Raw genomic sequence first — 23426 nt, 5'->3', positions numbered from 1 at the left:
TTCATTGTCCCTGCCCTGCTTTTTGAATCAGGGTCTCTCATTGAGCATGGAGCTCATGGATTCAGCTAAGCTATCTGGACAGCAACCCCCAGGATCCTCCTACTTCTATCTCCCAGGGATGGAGTGACAGGCACATACTGTCCAGATTTGATGTGGGTGCTAGAGATCGGAGGTTTGGTCCTCAGGCTTGCACTTTACCCATTGAGTGACTCCCAGGACTCCCTGCATATTCTCCACTCCCTGCTGCCTGCTGTATTCCCCGTTTTCCACTCCTCTCCCTTCCCCCATATTTTATTTCCTCACTCTTGCTTCCTTCTCTCCCTTCTACCTCATTCTCTGCTTCACCTCATGCTTCAGCCCCTTTCTCTACCCATTCTCTGATCTGATCTCCTCTCTTCTCTCTCTCTCCTCTCTCTTCTCTCTCTCTTCTCTTTGTCTCTTCTCTCTCCTTTCTCTCTCCCTTTTCCTCTCTCTCTCCTTTCTCTCCTCTCTCTTCTTTCTCTCTCCTCTCTCTCCTCTCTCTTCTCTCTCCTTTCTCTCCTCTCTCTTCTTTCTCTCTCCTCTCTCTCTTCTCTCTCCCCCTCTCTCCTCTCTCTCTCCTCTCTCTCTCTTCTCTCTCTCTCTCTCTCTCTTTCTCTCCTCTCTCTCTTCTCTCTCTCCATCTCTCTCATCCAAGGACCCGGCTTTGTGTTGTTGATTTTACCTCAAATCATCCCAGTTGTTTTGCACTAAATCATCCCAATTCTTTGCACTAAATCAGCCCAGTTTTTGTTTGTTTGTTTGTTTGTTTTTGGTTTTTGGTTTTTTTTGTTTGTTTGTTTTTGGTTTTTTTTCCCCCGCTAACCTCCTGCTGCAGATGCTTGCCTCGGAGACACAGTCTCAATAGCCACATTCTCTCTCCTCAGCCTCAGGACAGCAGAGCACTCAGGGAATGTGCTATTTATGGCAGAGTCAGAGGAATCTCCTGCAACCCCAAATGAGCAATCCTAGGGCTTTGATCACACCTTCTGGTCTGAATAGAAAGTCGCAGTCATCAGGAAGATAGGTGAAGTAACAGGGGTCCTCACCATCCAACAGTGGGGAGAGAGCCAAAGGGTAGACATAGTGACTTTTCCCTCTCCACATCTGCAAATTCCTCTAGTGTCCTGGACCATACAAGCCACAGGATCAAAGTCATGGGAGCCCAATTATTATGTGCCATACTGGGTAACCCTGTAGGGAATATAGCAAGATGGACTGTGGGGATCTTCCAGATGTCCTCACATCATTTTGTCTAACTTGAAATCATGATAGAGGCCTGAGGTTTTGAATAAGATGTCAAGAAGCAGGTCACTTGTTTTGTCTCTTTGAGGCAAGGCTCATATAGCCTAGGCTGACCTCAGACTTGAATTCCTGATTCTCCTGCCTCCATGTTCCAAGGATTGGGGCTTATACATGCACCCAACCTTCTTCACATCAACTGCAATGCCAGTTATAAGATAAGAGAGTCAGCATTGAGTCCCTGCTCTTCCTCTCTCTGCCTGTTTAGCTATTGGGTTGATCCTTGACATGGTAAACATTCAACTTTTTCCATCAATAAAATGGCCATCATGTGGGGACAGATACATGTGCCCAGTGTCATACCCATGAGTTGTGGGAGCAAAGATGAAAACTAGCGGTCGAGTCTTTCATACATGTCTTCCTTCCTTCCCAGGTCTGGAAGCGCTCAGGAGCATGGTTCTTCAAGGGTTTCCCCAAACAGGTCCTTCCACAGCCCATGCCTATAAAGAAGACCAAGCCCCAGCAGCCTGCTGGTGAGCCAGCCACCCAGGAGCAGCCTATACCTGAGTCCAGGCATCCAGCCAGGGCTCCAGCTCGAGGTAGAACAATGGTAACCCTTTTTAGCACCTTGGACAGGTCCCAGGCTACTGGTCTACCTGAAGACATCCCAACAAAGTACCTGTTGCCAGTTTCTGGCCCCTAATCATTAGATTCCTTAGCCCTTTCACAATTCATTGTGAACCTTACTTGGGAGGGCAGTACAGGGAACTTTCTAGAAAAAAGCTAGCCTGCCAAGTGGCTTTGTCATCTTCCTTAGTGGGAAGTTGAAAAGTACAAAAGAAGAAAAAATTAAAATTAGAAATTGGGAGAGATTGCCACTCACCTGAATATATCTTGGAACCTGGGGTACTTGGGCCTGCTAAAAAAGATTTCCTGGTTTTCTTCTATTTATTCTTCCTCTACTCTCCATCTACTCCTCTTCTTTCTCTTCCTTCTCCTCCTTTTTCTTTTTCTTCTTCTTGGGTAGAGTTTTATGTATCCCAGGCTTCTCTGGAACTCACTTCATACCTGAGGACTTGGTGACCTTGAACCTTGACCTCCTGACTCTACCTCCTTAGTTTCCAGGGTTACAAGTATGCCACACTATGCCTGACTTTCCCATTTGTCTTTCTTCTGTTGACTATAAACAATTCTGAAACTGGACTAATTAAACATGAAAGATGAATAGGAATTAAACTAGCAAAAGAAATTAATTATCAGCACTATTAATAACAAGGCTATTATCCAAGTATGGTTATTAATAATTAAAGTAATCATTAAAAGAGAGAGAGGCAAGCAGGAAGAAAAATGACTCCATAAAGTCACATTTGTTTTGGACAGCACCACTTGGACTGGCCAGATAAAGCCCTTGTAATAATCTTGATTAACCCTGGAATGTTAAGCTCCAATTGAGGCAGCAATGCTAGGACATCATTTCTCAGAAGAAAGCTAGAGATGCAGGGTTCAGATCAAAGCACCTGACCCAGCCTCTCACATTTTTTTTTTTATTGGTAACATAACTTTGTGATGCCTGATTGTGAATTTACAAGCATCAGTGCTGTGCTATGATGTCAGAGGTTGGCCACGCCTGCCAGTATAGGTAGAAGAGACAGTTTTTGTTTTGTCGGTCTATGCTTGTGTCTTCATGGTGATAAGGAAATGAGACACCAAAGACAAGACAGCTCAGTGGAGAGGCTGGAGGGAAACATACTAAATGTTTCAAAAATAGTTTTTGGGAAGAGAGGGTAAGCTCACTGTGGAGCCCTGAAGTAAGAACTCTGTAGACTCCAGAAAACCAGTATTCTATATTCTCTCTCTCTCTCTCTCTCTCTCTCTCTCTCTCTCTCCAGGTGACATGGAGGACAGGCGGGCCCCAGGACAGAAGCCAGGTGGGTTCTGTCAGCTGTCTTCCACTCTGGGACCCCATTCTATCACCTCCCTCTCTCTGTGAAAACCATGCCTCTCTTTGCAGGGCCTGATCTCACCTCTGCTCCTGGGCGAGGAAGCCATGGGCCTCCCACGCGCAGGGCCTCTGAGGCACGGATGAGTACAGCCGCCCGGGATCCTGAGGGCTGGGACCATGGCCATGGTGGGGGTGCTGGAGACACCAGCAGGGGCCCAGCAGGTGAGCGAGGTGGGCGTTGCTGCCTTTATTGAAATATGGTACTGTATACCATATTTTGTTCCCATGTCATTTATTCTGGTCTATACTCAAGGAGTCATACAAATCTAGCTCCAGACATAACTGTGGTTATAACTCTTCTTGCCCCAAAGTGGCATATGAAGACCCCATGAGTTTTTGCTTTGCTTGACTCCCATAATGAGAGGAAAGGCCATTTGGCTTTGAGCAAAGTGAGCATCCATTTAATTACCCTCCCCTGTGGCCTCAGCTGTCAGTGTCAATGGATAGAATAATGTGGCCAGGACATAACTGGCTGACAAGTGCCACCATCAGGGCCCAGTAGATTATACTCTGAACTGCCTGATGAAGAGAATCTTGGCTGCTTGACTTTGAAGGTAAGCTTGGTCATGTGTTTCTTGTGAGCCTGTGTCTGAGCCTCAGGAGAGTGTCCCTGTTTTTATAGTGAGGGGTTGGGTCCCGTGTGGTGGCTGAGTGTTCAGGGCTGAGTGTTCAGGACCCACACTGATCTCTGGCATCCACTCATCAACATGCATGCATGCAGGCAGGCACACACATGCAGAGAGAGAGACAGAGAGAGACAGAGAGAGAGAGAGAGAGAGAGAGAGAGAGAGAGAGAGAGAGAGAGAGAGAGAGGAGAGAGTGCCTTGTCTACAGAGTGAGTTCCAGGACACCCAGGGCTATACAGAGAAACCCTGTCTTGGAAAAAAACAAAAACAAAAACAAAAACAAAACAACAACAACAAAACAAGTCCCAAAGTTGGACAGTTCTAGATTTAACTTTTTTTTTTTTTAAAGAAACCACCATCCTGTTTCCAATGTAGTGTAGACAGACTACTTTTATACTTCTGTCAATAGCAGTACACCCAGTTTCTATATACCTTCGTCAACACTTGTAACTGTCTGGCTTATTTAGTTGTTTTGTGTATTTGCTTGCTTGCTTAGTTGGTTCTGGAAACAGGGCTTCCTGGTGTAGCCAGGGTGGACTGGTGTACACAATAATCCTCCTGTCTCATCCTCTTTTGAGTGCTATGGTTATAGGCACTAAGGCAAGCTGCTGGTTTTGGTTTGCTTGCTTTTTGTTTTTGAGATAGGGTCTTACTATGTAGCCCCCGCTGACCTAGAACTCACTATGTAGACCAGACTACTCTCAAACTCACAGAGATCCACCCCTTACTGTGGCTCACCAACTCTCTTTGTGGATGGAGTTATGATTCATCAGCGACACAAACTTGTGATACAAGCATCTGCTCTGTACTGATCACGTGGCTAAACTCTCTGCGTGTAATATCTCCCTTAATCCCATCAGCAACTCATCGGGCACGGGTTCCAGGAAAGCACACCACACTGATCTGCACGCATGGGCCCTTTTTATTGTTTTATTTTGAGATGGGTTCTGGTCTTGAGCTCACTCTGTGTCCCAGGCAGACCTTGAATTTGCAAGTCTCATATCTCGGCCACTGGAGTGGCTAAGAGGGCAGGGCTGCATCCCTGACCCAGCTTACATGAGCTTCTCTGCTGAGATTTGCCCAGAGGGTCTGGGTACTGAGGAGAAGAGGGGGACCAGAGGAGGGCTGGGAGCAGAGTGGGGCAGCATCCAGGGGAGCCTCAAGGGAGTGCACATGAGTGTGTGTGTGTGTGGTGTGTATGTGTGTTGTGTGTGTGTGTGGTCTGTGTATGTGGTGTGTGTGTGATATGTATATGTGGTGTGTGTGTGTGGTGTGTGTGTGGTGTGTGTGTGTGGTGTGTATATGTGGTGTGTGTGTGTGGTGTGTATATGTGTTGTGTGTGTGGTGTGTGTGTGTGTGGTGTGTGTATGTGGTCTGTGTATGTGGTGTGTGTGTGGTGTATGTGTGGTGTGTGTGTGTGGTGTGTATATGTGGTGTGTATATGCAGTGTGTGTGTGTGGTATGTGTATGTGGTGTGTGTGTGGTGTATGTGTGGTGTGTGTGTGTGGTGTATATATGTGGTGTGTGTGTGTGGTGTCTGTGTGGTGTGTATATATGGTGTGTGTGTGTGAGTATGTGTGTGTGGTATGTGTGTGTGGTGTGTATATATGGTGTGTGTGTGTGAGTGTGTGTGTGTGGTGTGTGTGTGTGTGGTGTGTGTGTGTGGTGTGTATATGTGGTGTGTGTGGTGTGTGTGTGTGGTGTGTATATGTGGTGTGTATATGTGGTGTGTGTGGTGTGTGTGTGGTGTGTGTGTATGGTGTGTGTGTGCATGCAGCATATATGTGTGTGGTGTGTATGTGGTATGTGTGTATGTGGTGTGTATGGTGTGTGTGTGCATGCAGCACATATGTGTGTGGTATGTGTTTGTGTGGTGTGTGTGTGGTGTGTGTGTGTGTGGTGTGTATATGTGGTATGTGTGTGTGGTGTGTATATGTGGTGTGTGTATACATGCAGCACATATGTGTGGGTATGAATTATGCGGTCTTTCTCCTCCTCCTGCAGGTTTGAGGCGTGCTAACTCAGTCCAGGCCTCCCGCCCTGCCCCAGCCTCAATGCCAAGCCCGGCACCTCCTCAGCTGGTGCAGCCAGGTACCAGCCACGCAGCCACCACATGCCCTGAATCTCCCAGCAGTGACCCCAGCCCCATCGCTCTGCAGTGCTGAACCCTGAGCTCTCTCCTTACACCCTGGGGGTGGAGAAGGCACTGCTCAGAGCAGGACTGTGGCAGAGGGAGGATCTGGCAGAGCATCCTGTCTGTCCACCATGAAGGGACAGGGCTCCCTGTGGTAACTCCTCCACATCTCAGAGGAGGAAGTAAAAGCGGGGACTCCAGGGGAGCTCTCCAAGCTGGACTTCTCAGATGCCAGCATCCCCCAAACCCTCGCAGAGGGACAGCTCCTAACAATCCGGGAACCTCTCCACACCATTGCCTGCTTCCCATCTAGCCTGTGTGTGAAGAGAGGGAAGGACCGATACCCAGAAGTGTGTCTTCATCACTACCCCTTCCCCTCTTCCCTTACAGGGCCCCCTGGGGGCAGCAGGGCTGCTCCTGGGCCAGGACGATTTCCAGAGCAGAGCACAGGCAAGTGTGAAATGTCCCAGGCTCTACAGGAACACCATTACTCAGGCTGTAACCAAGACCAGTCTGACCAGGCCTAAGCAGCTCCTTTTTAAACCCTGAACACTAACAAGCCAGTTTCTGTGGCTCAGCGCATAGACTGCTGGGTACCATCCCTGGTTCTTCCCTTCCTGTTGTGTGACTCCTGGCAAGTGACTAAACCTCTCTGAGCTTCATTTTTTTTTCTATGAAGGCTAAGACTTTCTTCATAGTCTTGTGATGATTAAACAAACTAAAACACTTTAAAAATAGCTTAAAAACAAAACAAAACAAAACACTTTTTGTGGAGCCTGGAATGTGTTTGGCACAGGATAAATGAGCAGTGATTACTCTGACGCACATACAGGCAGGTCTTGGAGGCCTGGTTGTCATGGTTACATGGTAACTTGTTTTTCACGGACCCTCAAGGTCCCTGCAACTAATATTGACTTCCACAGAAACAACTCTGGATTCGGTAACTACAAATAAGGAAACTAAGGCTCAGAGATGTTAAGTTACTAGCCCTAGGTTACACAGCTAAGGCTGAGAGGTTCATGCCGTCTAGCTGAGTCCACACCACTGACTCACCACGGTGAGGCTTGTCTTTTCCCGGTCTTATCCAAATCAGCCCTGGTCTTGTAGACTCCAGGGCCTGCTCTGCCCCTCATTCTGAGCGGGGCCTGGGAACCTGCACTCTGGAAGCTTCCTCTAGCCGCAGTGCTATGACAGACTCAACACTGCTTCTCTCCCTGCAGAGGCTCCTCCAAGTGAGCCTGGCTATCCAGGAGCTGTCGCCCCAGCCCAGGAGGAGAGGACTGGACCTGCCGGGGGCTTCCAGGCAGCATCCCACACTGCAGCCCCCTATTCCCAGGCGGCCCCTGCCCGCCAGCCACCACCTGCGGAGGAGGAGGAGGAAGAAGCCAATAGCTATGACTCCGATGAAGCAAGTAGGTGGCTCCCGAGAGTGGGGTGTGGGGGGCATGTTGTGAAAACTCTCCCAGAAACTGAACCCAGTGGGGCAGAAATGGGACTCTGGGGCCCGTAGATGCCCCCTAACTGCTAACACGTGTACCCTAAAAGCCTTGTGGTTCTGGGGATCAAAGCCAGGGCCTTGAGTGTGCAGGGAAAGGGCTCTACCATTGAGATAGACCCATCAGCTCCCCAGTGCTGGGATGGCCAATGAGCGCCACCGTGTGGTCAGTGTTGGAACTACACATTTCATGGGTTAAAGCGCATGGGTGCAGCGTCATTAAGTCATTTAATGCTGGCAGTGAGGTTTTTCGAGGTTCAGTGGTGCGGTCAGCTACCAAACAGAATTATCTGGTGGCTCACAGCCCCACAAAGGCATGAGTTTCTGTGTCTTTATCTACAGTCCTTCTTCCCCCTCATGAACAGGGACATCATTCACTCAATGATTTGTTAGGCACCTACTGTGTCCCTCTTGGACTCAGACGCAGAGGGCCAGGGATACACATGCATGTACGCACACGTACACAGTATGTGCACGCCCCCTTCCCACATAGGGCTTTTTCTTCTGCTATGGCTAAAGCATCCAGGATGGGTGCTACTGAGAGGAGGGGTGACTCGGTTGGGACCCCCAATTTGTATTGCTTCCAGTGTAGGCTGATGGCCGGGTAAACCAAGGTACTGCAGGGAAAGTGCTTGGTAAACTGGACACCACTGTGTTGGGCTGAGCACACAGGAGGAATGGCAGCTGTGTTATTCAAATGGCGGAGACTGGGAGAGTGGATGCTGGTGGAACTGACCTCTGGGTGGGCCTGCTCTCCCACCAGGGCCACCATATTTCCTACTTCCTGTCCCTATTGAGTGGAGATGGAGACCTTCTCTCTTCTCATTCTGTGTATAGTCTTGGAAAGGCTCCCTGCGACTCAGAAATGGCCAGTGTTTTCATTAGGGTTGCTACTGTGGAGAAATACCATGACTAAAAACGGTTTGAGAAGGAAAGGGTTTATTTTATCTTCTGGCTGTAATCCATGATGAAGTCAAGGGGCCTGGAGGCAGGAGCTGATGCAGAGGCCATCGAGGGATGCTGCTCCTTGTAGCTTGTCCAACGTGCTTTCCTATAGAACCCAGGACCACCAGCCCAGGTGGCACCACCCACAGTGAGCTGAGTCCTCTCCCATCAAGAAAATGTTCCACAGGCCAGTCTGTTAGGACATTTTCTCAGTTGAGGTTCCCGTCTCCCAAATGACTCTAGCCTGTGTCAATAAACTCACCAGCACAGCCAGTGAGTGAAGAAAGGCTCCGGTCCCTCGAGGGCCACACCGTGGTATAGCAGCTGCCCCTGTTCTATCGGGCACTCTCCAGAGTCAGGGGTCTGTAGTCTCAGGGAAGGGAGAGGGAAACCCACCTGCCTCATCAGCCTCAATAGCACTCTGTATCTGCCCCCCCATCCTTGTCCTGGCCACTCTCCTGTGAGCCTTCAGTCATCTGTCTCCCAAGCGTGACCTCTCCGAGCCTCCAGGCTGTCCTGGCATAAGCTCAGTTACAGCAAGCTTGGCTTCTCTCTGTTCCTCACCGGCTCATCTTTGCCATTGACAAGGATTTATTGACCTCACCTCCCGTGACTCAAAGTGCTCCAGGCCCTAGGACATTAGGGCAAAACGCAACAGCGGAGAAAGAGCTCATCACAGGCTGAGTGATCTCTCCAGTGGCTGCTTAAGGGAGGCCTTCTCTAGGAAGTTGACTTTTGAGCCAAGCTGTAGGGGCTTGAGAGGGTATGATCCATGTGAGCATGAAGTGGGAGAGTAGTCCTAGGAAGGGAAACAACAAACGCTGACTTTCATTTATTCCTTCAGCACACACAGGAACACCTACTATGTGCCCTGCGCACAGTAGGGACACATAGTGGTCGATCAGCCATCCCAGCCCTTGTCTTTAGGGCACCGTCAATCTGTCAGGGGATGAAGTCACTAAGTAAACATGTTCATAAATGATTTTGGAAGGCACCCAGGAGAGAGGTCTACCAGGGTGGATGGAGTATCAGACCAGGGCCTGCCCTCCCTTTCTTCTGTGGTTCCAATGCCTAGCTGAGGCTAGGCACATTGGTAAGCACCCAGGAAATGCTTGTGGATTGATTAAGTAAATGCTTTGCTTGGCTCCTGTCTCTGTTGCCTGCAGCCACCCTGGGTGCCCTGGAATTCAGCCTTCTGTATGACCAAGACAACAGTAATCTGCAGTGTACCATCATCAGGGCAAAGGTGTGTGGGACCCCTGGGGAGGCTCAGGTGTGGATGAATCCCAGGCCCGGCTCCCACCGTGACTGGCCTGTGGCAATGACAGAGATAAGAACAGGGTTGTCTTCAGCCATGGCATACTTCCTTGGGGGGTGAGGGGGTTGGGGGGTGGGGGGGATACTTCCTCTAGGGATGGTCCTGTGGCTGTTTCCTGAGCGTGGAGGCAGCTCAGCTGTGAGGGTTGCCCAGGCTACCCACAGCATACCAGAGGGAACACTGCAGGTATCACTAAGACTTAATGACAGCCTGGCTTGGTGATTGTAGGTTTTGTGTCTCTTCTGCTGATGCCATTTGTCTACCAGGGGCATCAATGAGGTGGGGACTGTGGCCGTGGATAGTAAGGAGGGATGGGGCATGGGGGGTGGGGAGGGAGGCACTGCAGAAGGTTGCTGGGAATTTGAGCTGATTGATTCCAGACCTTGGGAGATGCCCCCCATGCCCCCAGATGAACTTAAGTCTGGGACCTGAGGAAAAGCCAGCAAGATCTGGACCAGACTCCCACAGAGCAGATGCTGGCCCAAGCCACCTCCCTGCTGTGCTACTGGGGGCAGGTGGGAGTGGCTAACCCTCTCTGGCTCATTGGGGGTGACAGTGGTGTCTTTCCCCCAAGGTTGGCTGGGAAAACTGAATGCAAAGTGACCCGCCATCTGTGGGTATCTCCGTACCTGCTGGCTTGCAGTAGGAATAAATGATAAGGCCTCCATTTGACTCCTCAAGTATCCCAGTGTGGGACAGTGGGAGGGTAAACAAGAGGCAACATGCTTAAAGCAAGTCCTACATCATCCTACCTTCCCTTCAAAGCCATGTCTTTCGCATGCACTTGTTGAGCCCCTACTGTGTACCAGGCTCCATGGTGCGTGTTCAGGTGTGTGTTCTCTCTTCCCTCCTATTTCAGTGATCAGATGAGGGAGACATTTTTATTAAACCCCATTAGTCAGGTGGAGAAACTAAGGCCAGAAAGCTCATGCTAGGGATTACATCCCTGGAGAGATGAGGTTCATCTTCAAAGGCAAGATCTCATTCATTTACTCCCTGAACCCCACAGACCTGTGGACCATGGTCCCATCACTCAGATAAGCGAGCTAAGGTCACGGTAAGACTCCTGACAGTGTGTCTGAATTGCAAAAGCTTGAGGATTGCTCGGGTGGATGAGGCTAGCTTAGGTCGTCTCAGAAAACCATGATAAAATACAAACACCTTCTCCTGGCCTTGAGGAGAGACAGGGACCATGAGTTTCACTCTCCAAGTGGGGAAACTGAGGCCTCAAATGAATGCAAAGGTCAGGCCCTGGATTCAGGAGTGCCTCTGCCCCCAGCCTCTCCTCTCTGCTAGCTTTGCTGGGTGTCCTCTGCATTCCCTAAGAGACTCACATTCCTCCACTCAACAGCACAGAACCAGGTTCAGAGAGGCATGGAAAGCTGCCCCAGGCCACACAGCTAGGGCGTGGCTTGTCATTAAATTCGGCACCTGATGCCAGCATTATCTTCATGATACAGCATCCCTCCATTCTGTCCCCACTGGGTGAGACAGATGTCGTCACCTGCTGTGTCTGGAGACTCAGGCCTCTTCCTCTTCCTGCAGGGACTGAAGCCCATGGACTCCAACGGCTTGGCGGATCCCTATGTGAAGCTACATCTGCTGCCTGGAGCCAGCAAGGTACTCAAAGGCCCTGGGTTCTGAACGGGCTCCCAGCTCAGAGCCTGGGGCCCACCTCATCCCACGCTGTGCAAAGCCCTCATGGTGGGGGGAGGGGCAGCACCCCCAGAACAAAACTCTGGAGCCCAGCAACTGCCAAAGACCAAGAGGGAGCAATTACACACGTGCAGATATGTTCATAGGCCCCAGTGCTGGGGCAGCCTGTCTGCCCCTTAGCTAGTCACAGCCAATGCATGTGTGCGCACATGTATGCATATGTGTGGGCACATGTGTACACATGCACACAAGCACACTTGAGGAGCTACTGCAGCAGCAGCTTTTCCAGGGTTTAGAGTTTAGTCCTTGGAGACTGCTGTGCTGCTGAAGGGATGTGGGCCCGCCCTTCCCTGCTCCCCTGCGAGCCTTTCTTAGCTCTGAGATTCATTTCCCTCTTTGGTGACCCCACTCGGAACGTGGCTGGAAGTGGGAGCTGCCTCTCTGGCTTTCCTGGCTTGCTTTTTCTGTGTTGGAGGTAGAGTGGGTGTCTTAGGGGGGAGGGGGAGCCCAAGGTTCTTTGTTCCTGGGACAATGTCTGTTACACAGTGCTGTGAGTTTCAAATATCTACTAAGGTAAGAGAGGGTACATACATGCACATACACATGTTTAAACACACATACACACATGTGTATGTATGTATGTACATGTGTACACAAATGCACACATGCATACAAACACACATCATGTATATGTGCATGCATGCATTTGTACATATATATACATTCATGTACATGCACATACATACACACATACATGTACACACATACTTTGTCCCATCATTGTCTTTGAGTCAAGGACATGCCCACTCCTGTCTGTGACTAACTATGGTCCCTTCTCCTCCTCCAACCCACTGGTGACTTTGCTGCCTATCAAACCTCATATAATTCTAATCATTCATGCACATATTAGTGCGAATTAGGGCCATCCAGCTTCCTCTTGTGTTGTAGGTATATTTTCAGTCTTCTCTCTGGGAGTGGAATGAAAAACTTTGTACTGTTTTTTAAAAGGCGAGGCCTGATGGCACAGACTTATAACCCCAGCTACTGGGCAGGCTGAGGCAGGAGGATTACAAGTTCAAGGCCTGCCTGAGCAACTTAGTGGGCTCCATCCAGTGATTTAAGGTTTTTGTTTGTTTGTTCATTTTTGAGAGGGGCTGTTGGGACACCTGCCTACTATATGCAAAGCTCTGGGTGGCATCCTCACTGCTGTGGGCGGGAGGAAGGGAGGCTGCCTCTCTCCCCGTTCCGCCCCCTGGAGGACTTTCAGGCATGGAGGACACTGCCTGAGGATTCAGGAAATGTCCCTACACCCCTGCCTCAGAACACATGGATCATTTCTGCTATAAACCATGTCTATCTCCAAGAGACACACCCAAACTTTCTCACTTAAGGGGTATTCAAGGAGGGTCTCCAGGTTGGCTCTGCTGACAGGTGCCTGTCGTCTGTCTGTCTGTCTGTCTGTCTGTCTCCTGGGGCTCTAGTCCAACAAGCTTCGTACAAAGACCCTGCGCAACACTAGGAACCCTGTGTGGAACGAGACATTGCAGTATCATGGCATTACTGAGGAGGACATGCAGAGGAAGACACTCAGGTGCCTGCAAGGGGGCACGGAAGGTGGGGCCGTGGAGGGAGGGCGGGGCATCGGAGGGCGGGGCCCCGGAAGGAGGGCGGGACAAACAGCATGGACTCCAGAAGAAGTGCAAGGGGCCTTTCATATCTCAGTGCACATGGCTGTAAGCCTGTGTTGTCCAAACAACCATGACAGACATCTGCACATGCTCAGTACAGACCGAGGGCTTCTTGTCCCTGGTTGGCTGAATGTGTTTGGATGTAGAGCCCATATGTATAGAGGCACAACATGCATGGTGCAGGGTTGTGCCTGCCTGTCATTTCAGCACTTGGAAGGCTGAAGCAGGAGGATCAGGCATTCTGGGTCAGCCTGGACTACATAGTGAGTTTTAATCTAGCCTGGGCTACATTGCAAGTCTTGTCTCAAGAAAAAGTGCTGTGTACTGTGTGGTCTTGTTTACACAGGATCAAGTGCAGGCACATGGCCCCTTGCAGGCAAGAGTGAGTCTCTTAGGGTAAGGGAGGGTTTAGGGAAGAACCCTGAGGGCCTCCGGACACTGCAATGTTTTAGCTCTTTATGTGAGCAGTGGTTAGAATACACAGACCCCTCTCAGGCTGTGAACTGAGTCACTTAACTGACTGGAGGTAAATGGAGGCCAAAGTCTCATTCCTGGCCACACCCAGTGCCCCTCTCACCCGAGTGCATAGTGGAGCTCAGTGTCTGTTGCTCTCTCTCTGGCCTGTGGCAGGATCTCCGTGTGTGACGAGGACAAGTTTGGCCACAATGAGTTCATTGGTGAGACCAGGTTCTCGCTCAAGAAGTTGAAGGCTAACCAGAGGAAAAACTTCAACATCTGCCTGGAACGGGTGATCCCGGTGAGCCAGGGGGTCACCGCCTTCCTGCAGCGCTGTGTGGGCATCAGGCAGGGCCCGAGGTAGTGCAGGACACCAGGTCAAGAGCAAATGGCCAGGGTCACCCTCAAGAAGCAGAGAGCCAGCTCCCCACAGGGAAGCCTCTGGCATGGGTGGTGCAGCTGCAGGCTCTTTGTGCCAGATGGCCAGGGAAAGGTGCACTGTGAGGCGCTGGGCTGCACTTCTGCAGCCAACTGGGAGTGTGGGTCACACGGAGTAAGTCAAGAAAGCCTGCCCTGGGCACGAGGTATCTCCTTGGGTCCCTGTCCAGTGGCCGCTGGCTTTTCACTCACTGAGTCCAGTTGGTCAGGACAGTGACTAAGTTCATGTTTTCAACACCACTATCATCATGTGGGTAGGTCTGTCTTGACAAAATAGGGATAGCTGTCCCATAGCTGTCCCGAGATGACGAGGAGGCCAGGTAAGCAGGTGTCTGGGGAGCTCCTCCTTCAAGCTCACTGTGGTGTGCTCAAGGTGGGGGCCTCGTCAGGGCTGTGCCCTCTTCACCTGGTAGACTAGACCCTAAGAACCCTGAGCCACTCATGCTGAGCAAATGGATATACTTGTGGTTTATGTGTGGATTCTCTGACACTTGGACAGTCCAGTGGCCCTCCCTGACCCTTGGTGTCTTCTTCTGTACATTGGGGAAGGCAGTAGAACTCTCTCTCACCAGTGGCTGCACGTGGTTACAAGACAGAAGCTGTCTTGACAGTTAATGCCGTGTGAGCACTGGGGAGAGGGAGGTGCCTGGTTTGGAGAGCCCACCTTCACGGCTCCTGGCCTTCCTTGGGCAGGGGGATGGATGAGCATCCAAGGTTACCTTCCCATCCTGTCTCCTCCCACAGATGAAGCGCGCAGGGACCACTGGGTCAGCCCGTGGCATGGCTCTCTATGAGGAGGAGGTGAGCTGGCTGTGGGTGGGAAGCTAAGACTACCAGGCGCTACTTTTCTCCCCTCTTTCTCCCAAGTCCTCCTCTCTTCTTATCCTAGTCAGTAGCCTGCTAGTTTGTGTGGGAGGGGCACCCTTCATCCCCAGGGTTTGACCATGGGAAGAGGGGCCTGTCCCGGTGGTTACACATCTATGTTCCTGAGTTCCATGCTTCACATGGCTTCACATGGCTGTACACGAGAGAGTAATGACATGTGCATCTTTTTATGGGGATCTGAGGCCAGTCAGGTGAGGGACCAGGATGGAACCCAGTACAGTGAATGCCCCAAGTCAGGGATCTCCCCTTGCCTGACTCAAGCTGAGCTTGGGCTCACCCTACCTGAGCCTAACCTAGGACTTTTTATCAAGCCAGCTAGGCAGAGGCATCTGCCATCCACGATGCAGACCCCCTTGCTGGCCGTAGCTCTCCTGCCCTCCACAGCAGTCTCCCATAGTAACCACCTACATCCCTCGCCTCTCTGAGCCCCACCCTGCCTTTTGCCACATGCAGCAGGTGGAGCGGATCGGCGACATAGAGGAACGCGGCAAGATTCTGGTGTCCCTCATGTACAGCACACAGCAGGGTGGCCTCATTGTAGGCATTATCCGCTGTGTACATCTGGCCGCCATGGACGCCAATGGCTACTCAGACCCCTTCGTCAAGCTGTGAGTTGGTGTCCTGGGAGGTGAGAAGGGCAATGAGGACTACAAACTCCCCCCAGATCTTAACCATTGAGACCTAGAGAAGGAAGGAATCTGGCCAAGGTCACACAGCTAAACTATGCACAGACCAGACTAAACGGGAGGCTGGAGTATCAGAAACCAGCCAAATGTGATACCTGCTACTTGGAAACCCCCATAACCGTCCCTTCCTAGAGTGATTAGCATGGTGACTCCACTTATAGCTCAGGAGTCAGCCACACATGTCCCCAGTAGCTTAGATCTCCGCTATCAAAGAAGCAATTTGGCTTCATCCAAATTCATTATAAAAACACTCGAAAGACCTCAAACTCAGGGTTATTCCAGGCATCTCATCAAAGCTGCTTTGCTGGTGACAAGCGGAGTCAGGTGTGCCCACCCTGAGAAGGCTTCAAGCCCTTTTTGCTCACTTGCCTGGAAAATATGGACTCGGTTGGTGGAATGTTCTTTGGCTGTTCTGATCATGAGTGTATGCCAAACCCTGTTCCTCAGAGAACTTGTTTCTACACAGAAGATATTGATTGAGCACCTACTGTGCACCAGGCACTTGGAGAATGAGCTTCCTGGTTAGAGGAAACAGTGGTGTGTGCAAAGGTCCTGGGGTAGAGAAGAGGATGAGGAAGGGGTGGTGAAGAGCATGATGGGAGAGAGAGCTGGGATGGAGCTAGGACTCAACCACATTGACACCAGGGCCATATGAGGGTTCTAAATTCTCCTCTGAGGTCACAGGAAGCCAACACATAGCTTTGAACAGCAGAAAGACATGAGAAGCTCAGAGTGGAACCCCCACCATCCAAGATGACACCAGTGTTGGGTCACTTTCTGACTTAGGGATGTCTTCTCCTCCCAGCTGGCTGAAACCAGACATGGGGAAGAAAGCCAAGCACAAGACTCAGATTAAAAAGAAGACCCTAAATCCTGAGTTTAATGAGGTAAGGCTACTCTGTCATACCTGTGTGTGAGAGAGCAACGAATCCCTTCCAGAATATTCCTAATCTCCTCAAGAGAGTGTTTCCATTATCGATCAGCTTGAGTTCTATCAAAAGGGAAGGGGACAGGCTCCCTGTCACAGACAAAGCCATGGCTTGAGGACAATGCAGGAAGCTGTTTTCAGAGACTGAGCTCAATCACTCCCAGTGTTTTCCCCGACACACTGATGCTGAGATGTCAGCTCAAGGAGAGTGGTGGCACTCTCAGCCACCTCCATACCTTCCCATCAAGTCCTGAGCAATGGGGCCTCGCAGATGCTCCCACCTCGGCTCAGACCCTGGAATGTCTGTCACCTGTGGACCACCGCAGTAGACTTTCTGCTCCCTCCTCTGGGCCTGACACCTCCAAATAAGTGCAGAAAACTTGAATCGGAATGTGTCCTTCACTTGTTTAAGAGGCCTTGCCAACCTGTGTGCCTCTTTTTCTCCCTAATGAACTCCTATTCATGCCTCAAAACATGTGTGCTTTGACTTCCCACAGGTAAGGTTATCCCATGCTCACAGGATCACTTGTCCCTGCATCACACGCTAAGCACCTGCTACTTCATTAACTGTTAATAAGTCAGGTGGGAAGGGTGCAGGTGTCTGTCCCATCTGCAAAGGACTAAAGAAGGAGTATGAAGGAGCTGAGTTCTGAACTAACCCATCCAGGCAGCCTCCATTTCAAACCCAAAACAAACACACCAGGGATGAACTGGACACCGAGCCTGGAGTCCCACCCCTGTGCTTGCCCTGGAGTCCCACCCCTGTGCTTGCCCTCTGTCTTGTCTTGCCTCTGAGCTCTGGGTCCATCAGAGCTAGCAATTACTGGATTCTAATCCACTCTGTAAGTGAGGAGGGATGTATGATATGGTTCATTTATGATGATTTTTGAAAACCAGGATCCAAGCGCTCACTCAGGAGACCCACACTGTAGACTGCCCTGCCTTCTCTCAGAATCTGGACAAGTCACAAATAAGAAATCCAAATAGTCTTGGTGGGGCATAGCTGGGAGACTGAGGCAGGAGGTTCAGAAGTTCAAGGCTACACCTGGCTGCCTAGGCAGACCCCAATACACCATCTCAAAATGACACAACTGCAACCAGAAGCATCCAATCAAATCCCCTACTCCCCCAGCCTCAGAAGTAATGTATTTTTATGAATTGATAATAGTATGCACTTCTGAGTTTTTGAAACGTGCAGCCAGCTCACTCTTAGTTCACCTGGCATCATCGTATACACCGCAATCAGAAATGCATATCTTGGAAATTGTTCTAAATAAGTGATCAAGGGTAGACAGTGATCTTACCCCTTAGATGCTGCTGGATCAGTCAGTAAAAGACTAAAAGTTAGAGGCAGCCTACACACCTGTGAGCCCAACAACTGTTAAACGTCACCATGATGATGATGCTGTAGGGCCAGCAAGATGGCTCAGTGAGTAAAGGTGCTTTTGGCCAAGTGTAATGACCTGATAGGAGGCTCTCACCAATTGCCCTCTAACCCCTATATATGAGTCATGGCACGCAAGTGCACAGAAATAGTGTGCCTTTCAAGATAATGACATTAAAATACTTCTGTCCATTTGTAGCCCTGGTTGTCCTGGAACTTACCTTGTGATTGAAGGCAGCCTTGAACTTGTGGTAGTCTACCTGCCTCAGCTTCCCAAGTACTGGGACTAGAGATGTGAACCATTGCATCGACAAGAAATGTTTTTGGCTGGGTGGTGATGGTGCATGCCTTTAATCCCAGCACTTGGGAAGCAGAGGCAGACAGATTTCTGAGTTCGAGGCCAGCCTGGTCTACAGAGTGAGTTCCAAGACAGCCAGGGCTACACAGAGAAACCCTGTCTCAAAAAACCAAAAAAAAAAAAAAGTGTTTTTGGGAAATGTGCTGAGTTGATTTTTTTAAACCCAAATTACAGAGTGGAAAGGGGATACTTCAAAGCTTTAAACTTAGGATTAATTTAGTTTTCTTAAAATCACACATCAGTATAAATGCACATAGGCAAATCCTGACAATGGCCATTCTCTAGTCTGGCTACAGATAACGTGTCATGGCTTCCTCTTGTTTGTCTGAATAATGAACATGACTGAGGTTTATAAGCACTCAGGAAAAGTATTTTAAAAAAAATCAGATTGTTAAATCCAGTAGTGTCTGAGGTGCAGACAGGAGTCTCAGACCCGAGTTTGAATCTTGTGTGGGCTACACAATTGAGATCCAGGCCAGCCAGGGATAAGTGAAACTCTGTCTCAAAAGCACAGCCAGATAAAAACCTCTCCTGTCTGAGTCACAGTAAATCCCTAACACTAACCCTAAGGGACATCCTCTCCAGTAAGATACCTTCTCATGAGGGAATCCACCTCAGGAGGCCCCCAGGAGGGCCAAGTTCACCATCACTGACCCCCTGACCACCCCAGTATCAAACAGAGCTGCTTACCAGGATTTCATGTCGTAAGGAGCTCTGTTGAAAAGGGAAGCCAGGCCTGGGGTAGGAAAGGTTCTTTGCTCTCAGAGTGTCCTACTCCAGGGACTCCTTGGGCTGCATCCCTAGGTGCTAGCACTGGAAGCTCAGGGGACTGTTGCTCACCGCTCTCTCTGCCATTCACAGGAGTTCTTTTATGATATCAAACACAGCGACCTGGCCAAAAAGTCTCTGGATATCTCGGTGTGGGACTACGACATTGGCAAGTCTAATGATTACATCGGTGAGTACACCAGCTCCCAGAACAGCCTCCTCTTCTGGCCTACCTTGCGGGGCTCTAGGGAAGGCCACATTTACACAACCTCCTCTTGCAGCAGCTCTGCAGGCTCAGGACTAACCTGGGACTCAAGATCCTGACTTTGATCCCATCTGGATTTGCCTTTACTTGAAAGGGATACACACCACTGCAGGATAGCTGAGCAGAGAATGTGACCTCAGCAAAAAGCAGGCATGAGGGAGGGAGTCCCCCTTAATCTCTATGCAAGATCCAGAGGAAAGGTTTAACTCTACCAGCTCATCCAAAACCCAAGAATAGCAAGTCGTAAACTTGGCACAAGGAGAGAGACTCCAGGCAGGGGGTAAAGGAGAAACTGACCGCTTGGGAAGTGGCAGTGAATGCCCAGTATGTGGAGACACAGGAAGAAAAGTAGAATCCAGGTGAGGATTTGTAACTGTGAAATCCTAGCTTGGTGCTGCAGGAGGGAGCTATAGCATGTTCTAGAGGCTCAGAGGGTGACTATCATATTGATGACCATCACAGAGCAACAGACTTCTCAGAGAATGGGCAGGTCCATGGGTGTCACTGCTTGGTGGCAGCCTTTCTCCCAGTTCTACTCTTGGGTTTAGAGACTTGACTCGACTGTGTCTCTCTCCTCTGACCTGCCTCTCTCTTCTTTGCTCATCCCCAGGAGGCTGCCAGCTGGGGATCTCAGCCAAAGGCGAGCGCTTGAAACATTGGTATGAGTGTCTGAAGAACAAAGACAAGAAGATTGAACGCTGGCACCAACTGCAGAATGAGAACCATGTGTCCAGTGATTAGGACCTGGTGCCCTGGTGTCCCTGACTCTGCCCCAGCTGCTCCTCCCCTCACAGAGCCTCCCTTGCCAACCTTGAACCTTTGATGTCTCCCCCACTTCAGGTCCTGCTACAAAAGAACTCTCTGGGCTTCAGGGTCTGGATGGGAGCCCTCTCTGATCCCCAGAGATTGGGTGGTAGGTGGGTGTGGGGAGACATTTTCAAAGAGATTTACTCTGACCTTGAACATCTTCCTGTCCTCTTGGCCACTGGTGAACCCACAGGTTGTAAGGACCAGGAGGAGGGCAGAAATTATACACTGAGGCTGCCTGTGCCCCTCCAAAGCACTCCAAAAACAAAAAACAAACAAACAAAAAACCACGCCCTCTAGACACACCAGGAACTAGATACAGAGAATACACAGAGGGCCTGTACCTCCTCTGCTTCCTAGTCAAACTAACCTCTCTCTCTGCACCTCCCTCCTCCTTACTCATCTCCTGTCAGTCCTCCTCACCCACCCTCCCACCTCCCCCTCTGCTCCTGCCTCCACAGTGGAGGATGCAAGGCAGAGCCTCACCCTGTGCCCCTTGCCAGCCTGGCCAGCAACCTCACAAGCTGGATGAAGCTAGGCCTCGCACCTCTGACATCACCAGATTTCCCTTTGGCATGGCTGGCTATCTTTGAGCCTGGGGCCTGGAGCCAGCACAGCCTGAGTGCATGGCAGTACTATAGACATCCTGAGGTCCAGGATCTCTCTTTCTCATCCCTGGTCCCCAAATGGACACAAGTGGCACAAAGCTCTGTGTAGGAGGGGACCTGCTACCAGGCCCCACGCTTCTATCCTTCCTCTACTCTTTGCAAAGAGCAAAGGACCCTCTCCCCAAACTCCCACTCAGAGCCACCTCTGTTCTGTCTCTCTCTCTCTTCCACTCTTTTCCCCATGATTTCTAGTGGCGATCAAATAACAGTACTTAGAGCTTTAATCAGGTCAGAACTCTCTTGGTCCATGACAAATCAGGAGGCCATCTTCCTCGAATGAGAGGCAAGTCTGGATTCGCCCATCTTGATAGTCTTTCCCCGTCAACATCCCAAATCCCACCACTCTCTATAAAGTCAGACAAACCAAGACTAAAACCTCCCACTCTCAAGTCTCGGTCTTGCTTGTTCCTTCCACCATCTCTTGGGATGCTCCCCGCTCTCAGTAACTCATGCTGTTCCTGAGGGACTCTTGTGTTTCCCTGAAATGACTCTCTTCTAGAATCAGGCTCTGCCTGCCCTGAAGTGGCTGACCTTTCCACTTCCATCTTTCCCTTTGCCCATGGCTTCCCTGTCTAGTCCCCATAGGTCTGACGCTCTGCCCACTTCCCTGTCATGGTCACCTTTAGGAGAAAGCATGCTGGCTGAGTCACCCAAGCCTGATGCTGGTTTTGGCTCTGGACTCGGAATGCAGCCTGCTCGCAGCACCCTGATGCCCTCCCCCACACATACATGCACCCACCCCTCCACATAGAACACAAGTCCCCAGGTGCATGCAGGATGCCCACTGCCTTTCTTTGCACTGATGTAGCAAAAAATAAAGTAGGAATATCCAAGAAAACTACTGGCCTGCTTCTCTTTCTTGCTGGTTTCTAGAAGCTTCTTTGGCCTTCCAAACAGGACATGTAGAGGCTTGGAGGCCACACAAGCAATTTATCAGGGTAGTAACTGAACAGAGGTGCTGTCTGGCCAGTTTCATCCCGAGCATAAGACAGATGGGCACCAGAAACCCAGGACCCTCCCCAGCCCCCATCTTCTGAGAAGCTATGTTGTGGGAGCCCACAAACATCAGGCATGTGTTCATCCTCTCTTCTCCCACGTCTTTGGAGAAGTATCAACAACTGTGGGACCAAGTGATGTGAGGGCCCGGGAGCTGAGGAGACAGATCACTTAGCAGAGAGTCTGATAACACGAGGACCTGAGTTCAGATCCCCAGAACCTATGTGAAGAACCAGTTGTGTGCCAGTAAGACAGCTCAATGAGTAATAGCTCTGGTTGTACAAGCCCGGAGATTATATCTCAATTCTTGGAACTCATGTAACTGCAAAGAGAGGGTTCACTGACCTCCACATACATGTCATGGCACAATGCTCCACCTACATCAGGGACATACACAATAACACTGGGTGTGAGGTATGGGACTACAATCCTAGTACGAGGAGGCAGAGGCAGGAGGAGGGGGAGCCCCAGTGCTCACAGACCAGCAGCTTGTAACCCATCAGTGGGCTATAGGTTCACTGAGAGGCCCTGCCTCAAAAAATAAGTAGATTGCAATAGAGATACTATTGTTGACCTTTGACCACCATCTACACACATGTACACATGTATGAACATACACACACACACACATACACACAAGAACTAGACTTGAGTGGGGGCCTGTCCAGTTGACTCATTTATCAAAGAGATGAGGAAATAAAGACCCAAGGAAGCTAGGAATGGGAGGGAGCTGGGCCTTAGATTTCCAGCCCAGCACTTACCACAGTGATGGCAACTAAGAATCCCACAGAGCATCCAATAGCATCCCTGGGTTTTAGTACCTCCCAGCTGAGAAGGAGCCTCACTGATAGAGCCATATTCCACATTCTCAGTGACCTGAAGGCCAGATGAATAAATCTAGAAACCACCCCCACCCCACTCCTCTCCACACGTCTCATATAGTCTGGGATCTCCTTGAACTGCGTACGTAGTCTAGGCTGACTTTGAGCTCCTGACTCTGCAGATCCCCCATCTCCACCTCTAGAAGGCTGGGATTGGTTGCAGGTGTGCATGACCATGCTTGGCTCCTCAAGAGATTGTTACCCCCACTGAATTGAGTCCCTGAAAGACATGAGCAGTTTATTGGAAAGGCCAGCCCCTTCCTGGAGAGCTGGTCAGTTCCTACCAAGGCCAAGTTCTTCCAGGAAAATTTCTCTAGTTCTTGGAATCACCTGGGAATCCTGAGAGTTTCTTTTAGAACTGCCTGTACTCCCCTCACCTTCCTAAAGACCCACTGCCCCCCTGTGGAGAGTTGAAACTATTTCCCCTTTGCTAGTCTCTTCCCACCTCCATAGTGAGTGAAGTCAGCTGCCTTCAGGTCAACCCACTTACTATAAAGTTCAGCTACTTGCCACCACGTGACTACATGGGTAAATGTGAGCCAAAGCAAACCTCCTCCCTCCCCTTCCCAGTACTTGCAGCAGACATCACTAATCAATACAGTGCCCATTGAGGAGCCTGCCAAAGGCTTCAGAACCCTTGTGTGTACAGTGCTCCATGTAGCCACACAGCCAAGGGAGGCCTATCCTGAAAAAGGCTGACCCCTGATCCCAGCATAGGACATGCCTACCAGGCTGAGCATTTTCTTGAACACTGGGACTCCTGAACAAGCTAATTATCCTTT

General features: G+C 50.3%; 1 protein-coding gene across 4 annotated transcripts in view; it reads left to right on the top strand.

Moving 5' to 3' along the window:
• Rph3a (rabphilin 3A) overlaps positions 1-21605 on the top strand; it is a 70808-nt gene extending 49203 nt beyond the window's left edge. For 3 of the 4 annotated variants that reach the window (XM_031337702.1, XM_031337703.1, XM_031337701.1), the window contains 15 exons: positions 1694-1859; positions 3150-3188; positions 3272-3424; positions 5893-5979; positions 6413-6472; positions 7243-7434; positions 9629-9708; positions 11326-11400; positions 12918-13027; positions 13755-13881; positions 14763-14819; positions 15357-15511; positions 16395-16476; positions 19121-19217; positions 19903-21605. In XM_031337702.1, coding sequence (XP_031193562.1) covers positions 1694-1859; positions 3150-3188; positions 3272-3424; positions 5893-5979; positions 6413-6472; positions 7243-7434; positions 9629-9708; positions 11326-11400; positions 12918-13027; positions 13755-13881; positions 14763-14819; positions 15357-15511; positions 16395-16476; positions 19121-19217; positions 19903-20033 — 1611 coding nt within the window. In that variant the 3' untranslated portion in view covers positions 20034-21605. The remainder of the gene's footprint in view (positions 1-1693; positions 1860-3149; positions 3189-3271; positions 3425-5892; positions 5980-6412; positions 6473-7242; positions 7435-9628; positions 9709-11325; positions 11401-12917; positions 13028-13754; positions 13882-14762; positions 14820-15356; positions 15512-16394; positions 16477-19120; positions 19218-19902) is intronic. The other variant, XM_031337704.1, reaches the window with a different exon arrangement.
• Positions 21606-23426: the final 1821 nt, after the last annotated feature.

This window comes from Mastomys coucha, unplaced genomic scaffold (genome assembly GCF_008632895.1).
Source record: "Mastomys coucha isolate ucsf_1 unplaced genomic scaffold, UCSF_Mcou_1 pScaffold22, whole genome shotgun sequence".
NCBI classification, from domain to species: domain Eukaryota; kingdom Metazoa; phylum Chordata; class Mammalia; order Rodentia; family Muridae; genus Mastomys; species Mastomys coucha.
This window is presented reverse-complemented; position numbering and strand designations above follow the sequence as displayed.